This window comes from Priapulus caudatus, unplaced genomic scaffold (assembly GCF_000485595.1).
Source record: "Priapulus caudatus unplaced genomic scaffold, Priapulus_caudatus-5.0.1 Scaffold1827, whole genome shotgun sequence".
NCBI classification, from domain to species: Eukaryota; Metazoa; Priapulida; class Priapulimorpha; order Priapulimorphida; family Priapulidae; genus Priapulus; species Priapulus caudatus.
This window is the reverse complement of record NW_014578888.1, coordinates 22,366-31,569: the sequence shown is the minus strand read 5'-3', so window position 1 is coordinate 31,569 and position 9,204 is coordinate 22,366. Positions and strand designations below refer to the sequence as shown.

At 38.8% G+C, this 9,204-nt stretch overlaps 2 protein-coding genes across 2 annotated transcripts in view; one reads left to right on the top strand and one right to left on the bottom strand.

Moving 5' to 3' along the window:
* Nucleotides 1-452: 452 nt before the first annotated feature.
* On the top strand, nucleotides 453-6,567 carry LOC106817684 (urease accessory protein F-like). Its single transcript, XM_014822370.1, has 6 exons — nucleotides 453-544; nucleotides 2,604-2,645; nucleotides 3,068-3,195; nucleotides 4,787-5,017; nucleotides 5,353-5,405; nucleotides 5,595-6,567. Exons 3-6 carry the CDS (start codon nucleotides 3,187-3,189, stop codon nucleotides 5,695-5,697), a joined length of 396 nt encoding a protein of 131 aa, XP_014677856.1. The 5' UTR covers nucleotides 453-544; nucleotides 2,604-2,645; nucleotides 3,068-3,186; the 3' UTR covers nucleotides 5,698-6,567.
* LOC106817683 (urease subunit alpha-like) overlaps nucleotides 6,515-9,204 on the bottom strand; it is a 21,250-nt gene continuing 18,560 nt past the window's right edge. The window contains exon 23 of the mRNA XM_014822369.1: nucleotides 6,515-8,060. Coding sequence (XP_014677855.1) covers nucleotides 7,936-8,060 — 125 coding nt within the window. The 3' untranslated portion in view covers nucleotides 6,515-7,935. The remainder of the gene's footprint in view (nucleotides 8,061-9,204) is intronic.

Below are 9,204 nucleotides of genomic sequence, written 5' to 3'. Positions count from 1 at the left end.
TGGTTCCAGAGATATACCCATTACAATCATTGACATGCATGGCGCCATATGTACATTCACTTCATTATTATTTTACCCCCACCCCCTCCAAAAATCGTCATGTAGCACACTCCCGACCCCACAATTCATTAGTACACCCTCACTAAACTTATTCCATAGGTATTTGTCAGAATCTGATGTAAAAACAATTGTGTAGTGGTGGTGCTACGTGAACTTTTTTCTGGGTTCTGCTACTGGACTATTGAAAGAACATCTTACATTCACATCGATTTGCATCTATTTAACTGAGATGCCGAAACTAGTGATGTAGTATACAAAAAAAAACAATTATACTTAAGAACCCATGCCACTCCACTCTATCATGAGCTCAGTCAATCTCATAAAATTGGGTGGTATTTACAACATTTGATCATTGGCCATTTAATTCGCAAAATCATTATATTTCCAGCTTACCCAACTGGAGGGTTTTCGCACAGCCTCGGATATGAAGCTGCAGTGCAACACTGCACATCCACAGGAGTGAAAAACCACAATGGAACACCAAGTGACTATATATTCCTACTGCAGGGCATAAAATTAGCCAAAATGTGAACAGGCCCACCCAAAATTTTAAACAGGCCCTTACAAGTTTGAACAGGCCCTGAATTTGTTCAATTTATTCCATTATTAATAAAAGTATTAGCTTTGAAATTGTGTTTATTAGGCATACTCATAGTATCAGGACTCAGGAGTAAGATAATATAGGTCCTATATAAGATAATATAATATAATATATATATAAATAATATATATAATTCAGGAGTAGATAAATGGGCAGCAAGGGTCGGGGGGTTCGGAGGAGTAGTGACTCAATAAACAAGGAATTCGATAATTTACTAGCCTTATAATACCTAAGATTTCTAGCGTTAACTCATCCAACTTGAGCTCAAATGGACGTAATTCGCATTCGTGAGAAAGTACGTCTTCTTCACGAGCACCACGAACCGGAATCGAGAGATACAAGCCTAAACGTACGACAACGTTCTCAATTCTTTTAGCATCAATGCAGCCCATTTGACGATATATTCATCAAAGGACTACTAACGCATTGATACTGAGCGAGAGCGTGTCGCTGGGAGAATTAGGCATCAACCTCGAGAGATAACGCTTTAGAACAGGACGGTAAAGCTAACGGCCATTTGTAATGCTGAATGCTTCAAAGCACGCACAGCCAACCGCATGATTAGCTCTCGGGTTGCGTCGGATTCCATTCCCCGCGGCACACCAGCCACATTCAGCGCTTCGACGAGAGCAAAACAGGTGTGGGCCCGTGTTGCTGCTTTATAGTTTGAATTTAGGCGGCATGGCTGGATTGAGGCCGAAAGAATGGAGTAATCGTAGTCGTACGTTTAGCTGTATTCGGATTGCGGGTGTCTACGAGGAAACGATTTCCGCCGATGGATTGGAGATGTACATGTGTCGATTTTGAGTCAGTTGGACTAGATTACGGTAGTGAATCGTAGGTCTTCCAACCCCACACCACACACCCACACAAACCCACACACCACACCACACACACACCCCCACACCCACCCTAAGGCTAAGTATAGAAATATCCCTTGTATATATGTGTCACACTCCCTATTAACTCTATCCTGATAATATAATATAATATAAGATAATATATATCCTATATTATCTTACTCCTGATAGTATTTCAGTATTTCATTGCTATCAGTGGAGTTCTACTTGTTTGACAGGAATTGCTGGAACATGATTTACTTCTTACTAGTCACTAAGTAAAAACTAGTCAGGAAATTGGTAAATATTGTTGATATAATATAAAGACAAGATTGGCAAAATTTTGAATAGGCCAAGTGGACTGAGTATATGGGGGGTTGAACCGGTGGTTTAGGGGGTTGAACCGGCGGCCGCCGGCAAAATAGCGCTAATTTCGCGCACTAGCTGCTACAGATATGAAATACTTTTAAGGATGTATATGTAAAGGACGTAAGGATGTAAGTATAAGCATTGTAACGAAGTCACAAGAAGACTCCAAAATGCCAACTGACATTGACAACTTTTATGTCTCTTTGTTATATAACTTTATCTTTATTCTGACATATGCAAGCTATGAACCAATCCTACACTAATCCAACTGCCTGGCTGCTTCACTTCCCTCCTTCCTTGCATCATCACCGCTTATATAAATCAAATCCTCTTTGTTCTGTTGTACAATTTACACGCGCTTGGGTTTGACCAAGTGTGTCAAAACCCTACACGGTCGAATCAAACCCTAAGCTTGGTCAAGTGCGCAACTTCCCACAGTCAGAAATTACAGACTTTGCAAACAATAAAACGTAAAATTGCTACATTGATTTTTAACATTGTCAAATTAACACATTTTGTGTTCACTGTTCTGGCTCAATCTTGCTTTAGGATCCATTATACAGAAATTATTATCATAATTGTGGCTATCAGATACTGACTGGGTGCATTTTACTATGCAAATGTCTGTAAGGTCTGTTATTAATTTGCATTGTATGTATGTGGTCTAGACAGACAAAACAGTAGTTTGGAAATTATCTCATTTGTTTATACTTTGCTATTTGCTCTTTCCCTAGATGAATTCACAAAATTTGTATTCAGTTGCCTGGAAAATGCAGGTAGGAAATACTGTTATTATTTATTTACCATAGTTCTGCATAAAAGCATTAAGAGTGAATAAAAACACAGTGTTGATTATGTACAATGATCTAATTTTATTCACTCCTGATGGTATATATTATGTACGTGCTATAACAGGATATTCCTGGTATTCCTGGAAGACTATAATTGAACAATCAGGAAATAAAGTAAGCATATATAAAGCTAGCATATGTCCAAGAATATGCATTTGCATAATTCCCTTTGAAAAATGTTTTGTGAAATTATATTTAGTTGAAATTTGGCATTCACTATAGCATAATATGCTATATTATATAATTGCGGGGGTTAATAATGATAGATATTATCACTGTCACTGTCTGAGCTGTCATTCACCCCTGACTGCATGGTGACTGGTATTATATAATAGATACGTTGACAGGTTCACTGCAATTACCATACCTACGATGTGCCTACCTGAGTGAAAGCATAATCGATGTGGAGCAGTTAGATGTGAGCCTTCACGCCAGGCTTACGAACCACGTGGCAAACCGGGCCAGCATGAGACAGGTACCGTAGCAAGCAGGGTAAAAAATACACGGGAGCGATGAGTGATTCGCTCTTCAAACCTCCGAAATCGCTCCCGTAAGGCTCAAAGTAGCTCGCGTAAAATTTTTGACGAGAGCTATTTTTTCCCCCAGTCTTGAAAAAGAGCTCCCGTGAAAAAAGAGTATTTTTCCCTGGTAGCAAGTTACTAACTGTACACAGTCAACCCTGTCTATAAGGGTCACTCAAAACGCTAAAAGTGTTTTATAGACGGATGTCCGTTCTATAGAAGTAGTGTCGTGCAGTAGGCCTAAAACTGCTACTCAAGGTAGAGAAGTGCTAAAGGTGTCCTTTATTGACAGGTGTCCTTTGTAGAGAAGGGGGTTCACTCCATATAACTGCCACTTAATGGAAATTCTAAATTTATCTTTTTGTAGACAGGTGTCCCTTCTATGAATGTGACCACTAACACAGGTTTAACTGTATATGTGCACACAATTGTAGGAAAGCGGCAAGGGTAAGAAAGCGCCGGCTTCTCCACACTTAGTTTTTCCACACTTAGCGCGCACATTGATAATTTCCCGTGAGTCTGCTTCAGCCTGGGCGCACGGTGTAGGCCACCCATATAACACCAATATAAGTCACGCGTGTGAGATACTGGGGCCATTACACAACGGTTATGGACTTGTTGACGCCAAACGCGCACGGACTAAGAGACTTGGCTCTGATCCGTTGACACGACCAGTCCAGTTGTCATTCCTCTCCGTTTGTCCCCCTGTTCCTTTTCACACGGGCCTGTTGATATTTCCTGGTTTAGTTCCTACCATTCGCCTTCACCCCAGTCAAGCGTCTTCACGAACCGCTGTGCTAAGGTATGGAATTATTGTAATACGGTGCTCTGTATGTGTAGGCATCTGTGTAGCATCGTAGAGTTGTGTTTGTTTAGACTGTTAATGTGCAAGCCGTGGTAAAGAGAATATTACAAATACCGAATTGAAGAGTAGCTTACAATACCTTGTTCGTGTTATCCTATCTGTGTTATCTATCGTGGACTCGGTCAACGCAACCTGTTACTACCCCCATAAGAAACGGGTGCTACTAGCGCACCCGCTAAACCGTAGAGCCTGCGGAGCGGGAAGAGAATCCCGTCCTTAGACAATGTTGTGAATTGTCCGGAATGAATAAAAACGTTTTGATTTTATTCATTCCTGATGATATATATGCTTAATTGTATGTAATCTATACATACGTTAGAAAGCAATGGCTCAATCCTAGTTCAGCACTGTGGATTAGTTTATCACATATATGCAAAGTATATATACCTGGGTCCCAAATAGGATTAAGCAAAAGCAATTAACATTTAACACTCAGCAAGTGTTGTAAGAACCAGATAAGATGCTGACAATCCAAAACTAGTCGTCCATTTCTAAAATGCCGCAATACATACAAACATACAACACCACAGCTCTCACACGATTTAGTAGATTCTCCAGGCACTGCTTGTTGTTTAGTACCACCTCCATTTCTGTTAAGTGATGTCTGATTGCATAAAGCGTGATGATACACGTATCTGTACTGTGCTGCTGGTGATTTTACATGGGTGGTCACGTTTCAGGGTCGAGCGTTTGTGAATGTGGCAAGCGAGATCGTATCACTGCCCTCGCTGCAGCAGTTATGCGTGTTGATAGAAGAGGATTCACTCGTCGGGCACTACTCCGTGATGTTTGGATATGTGTGCCGCCATCTATGCCTGACAATGCAGGACACTGTCGACATATTTATGTATGGCGTACTGAGAACCATCGTTGCAAGTGCAGTGAGACTTGGGAAGTTGGGATCGTTGGAGGTATACAGCTCCTACGGGTCGTGTTTGCAAACTATCAGCCTCATGTTAGCGCTTAAGCCCGGCGCACACGTGAGTTATTTTACTCAAGTAAAATGACGCATGAGTCATTTTACTCACGTGTGCGGCGGATTTTCGTTGAGTAATTTGACTCATGTGTCATTTTACTTGAGTAAAATAACTCACGTGTGCGCCGGGCTTTATGCGTATGCAATCAGTTCTTATACATTTTTGTTCCCCTCTTTCTTATGACTCTTCATATACAATGTAGAGAACAATTAAAATGAATTTTACAGCTGTTGTGATCAAGGTATTAATTAGATATTTAACATTTACAGGCACAGAAACTTCAGTACGAAATTCAACAAGTTATTCCTAATATAGTGGAAAGGTAGGAACTGCGTGTGAATTTACGTCACGTGTGCACATAAAAATATCGACTTTGCAGCTACTTAATTGTTACTAAGCAGCGTTTCTAGAACGCCACTATTGTAATGCTGGTGGGTTAGAACAACTGTCCAATCACTCCAGGTGGATGGGTCGATTAAGGAGTGAATGTGTGTGTTTGTTCATGTTACAGGTACAGAAGTTGCAGCGTAGAGGATGCATGTGTTCGCTTCCCCGTCCCCGAATATGTGCAGAGTACGCACGATACAATGTTTGCTCGTCTCTTCCACTCCTGATGTTTGATTCACGTATATATGTGCGGCACATCAATGTATCTGTATACAATGTCACCTATATATGTAAGTGTACGTTATAGACTGTTCTGTAGAAATGACTGTGAACATGGGTTTGACTGTATATATACATCAGTGTCACCCAGTTAGAGTAAGAAGTTCTTTACTTTTCTAATAAATGACATTTTTGCATCAGAATATAGCTGATTATGTTGAGTAATTACAGTAATGTATTAAACTATGTAAAGACATCTAACATATGAATTCCGAAAGAATGTGTTACACCTCAGTCATGCATGTCGTTACATGTATACATTGTTACAATAGTTATATTGTTATAATAGATATCTACACGTTATTCTGTATGGATTTGCTATTGTGGATACTTGTAAAGAAGTGGCATTTTAAGACATAACTTTGTTTTTATAAATAACAATTAATAATCTAATAATCTAACACGAAATCATTATTTATCTATTTCATTAACCATGTTTTATTTTTCCAAAATAATAATTTCAGATACAGTATTAGTAAGATGAACACACAACCGTGAAAACGTGCTATAACATTCAACCACGTATCTATGATTGTCTATTGGGAATACACAGATTCCGAGTGTTCATATACAACGTATAGTTTGTAAGGTCCAACACCGCACCATCATATTTAATATAGACATCACCGGTTTCATTTCTTACTAGAATCGCGCAGTAATAGTTTGATTCCTGCCCTCACAACTAACATGTAAATATCAGATTAGCCACCCATTATAGGTGGTATTGTATGTATTTATGTATATAAAATAGTTATAAATCAGCAATAATGGTGCAGATATGTGTATATGTTTAATATAAACTTATAGGTTAAAAAACACCCACAAAGCTACTACAACTGTTTATGTGTTCATATACTAGTCATAGAAATTCTCTATTTTCTATTTACAGCATGAAATTCATTATAATCATGATGACCATGATTTTATATATATTAGATACTTTTCCTCTATTAAAACAAACAATTCTAACAATTACAAAATATGGTTAGTAATATAGTAAAACATGTATAGTCAGTTACCAGCAGTGTAACATTCTAATAGACAAATGATTAACATGAGTAAATACGATAACGATTTTAATGTAAACGTGAATATCAGGAAACTGCTCAAGTATCAATACGCTGGTACATGAAATTTAATATTATAGGTATTATTTATCATTATATTTAATTTATCTTATAGTGTAAGCTCATGATTCTGGATTGAGTGGGAGGTAGGTATTTCTGGATTAAATGAAAAACTGAACAACTGAAGTAAAAAGACAGACATATAACTGATAACCACGGATAGACACAATCCAAAATTCGACTCACATTAACCCATATACACAATCCTGTAAATAGTGAATTACAAATTGAAATATAAACCATACCATAAAACAGAGGGAAATGTAGCTGACGTATATTAACCACAGGTCGATACACTCCAAAATTCTACTCATATAAACCCATATACACAATAACCCCATAAGTAGTGAATTACAAATATAAAACATAGTTTCTCTGTTACCTTTAACTACTCTACAACATCAACACATATTTAACTTTTTTTTCCCTGTACTCACTTTATGGTGTCCTAAAGTTTAGCAAAAATTTGGAAGTTTATTCAACATTTCTAGGCTAATAAATAGTGCCATAGAACTTTTTATAATCTGACACTACTCTAGAATAGTGTCAGATCATACAAATTTCTAGGCCATAATTTATTGGTCTAAGACATTTCCACTGCTTAGCAGATAAACAAACTATGGCACCTGGTTATGCTTTGCTAGTGTTATAGAGTTGGTCTGGGTGAGCAAAGATTCGTATCAGTGGGGTGCAGACTGGCGAGGCTTCTCTCAATTCCTGAATGTAATGCAAAGTGAGAAATGTTTGTGATGCTGATCACAAACTCCAATCACTCACTCGCACACGCACGTACACACACGCCTGACGCACGCACACACACATGTACATGCACGCACGCACGCATGCACACTCTCTTCACACTACCACACACGTTACGCAACATTTCCTTACAAACACATCATGGAGAAGTCTAACAGTAGTACTGTAAACAACAACATACAATTCAACAGAACAGTGCCATCTGGGAGCTGATTAAGGCAGGAAGTGGTGCTGCTTCAGTGGCAAGCTGGAGTTGATCAGATTACGAAGTATGCAGCATCAGTGGCAGCCTTGAGGCGATTAGAACAGGAAGTAGCGCTGCGTCAGTGAGAGCCGCTTGGCTGGTGGGCAGGTGAGGTGAGTTTTCACCTCTTGCTGCCGCTCATCCTCCTCCGTCAGCTCAACCTTGTACGTCTGAGGGTCAACTGTTATACAAGAGCACATATAGTGAGCAACATACATGTGAGAACCACGCACAAGCAGGAGAGCCATGAGACTATAGGCATACCATCACATCGAATCGCATATAACGGGATACTTGACCCTAGGTTCCTTGCATGTTTTCAGTTAAAATAGGTTTAAACTGCGCTACATAAAAAATTTCATTGCTCAATATTCATTAGAAATATTTTTTTTTAACGTTTAAAAACTAATGACCGTATCGTTGCTAACAACGACGGTGGCGCCACTACAAGCCCATATGCTTTCAAAGTTGCGCATCTCAGCTTTTCGGCTGCAGGCTACAGACCAGGGCGTTTCTTATTTAATAATTTAAGAGGAAAGGGATTGCAATATCTAATAAACAAATTTTAGATTCAGTTATAATATGGACGAATTTGTTCCAGAATAAATATCGTTCAGTTAAATAGCAGTTAGGTATAAATATAATTGCACTTTTGTGATTATAGCCCTCGGTCTGTAACGTCCAAAATAAATGGGCAAAAGCTCAACTTTGTCAGGGTGGCAGCACAATCGCGGAGTTCGTGTCACGTCAGCGGCCAAAGATGAAGATTTCAAAATGCACTGTTGTTTTATGACAAATGTGAATGCCGCATTCACATTTGTCATAAAACAACAGTGCGCATTGCGTGATTATAGAAATTTGTAGGTATATACTATTATTTATGCACTTACCATCATAATATACCCTGAAATTCTAGTTGTAGTATCCCTTTAATACCATAATGTAAACACGTGTGAAGCGGCTTCTACAGAGCACACACACTCTGCACTAACCTGTATGCATTTGACAAGTTTGCTACTAGTTGCCGTGAAGATAGCAATGAACAAATTCATAATGCACATAGATTGTTGTCTACATTCGAGTTGCCAAGGGTAATATATACGTGTCTCACTACTCATACTGGTAGCAGTTACTGCATACTGCATGCCAGATCCAATTGTGTACATTTCATGTCACGTAAATAACACTCACTATAGTAGTATATTAATATTACGCACGTGCGCACCCACGCACGCACACACACACATGGTACAAAACTTGCTGTGTCATCAGCACAAAAATTTTAACTGATGTATGTTCATTTAATCGAACGATTCAACTTTCAT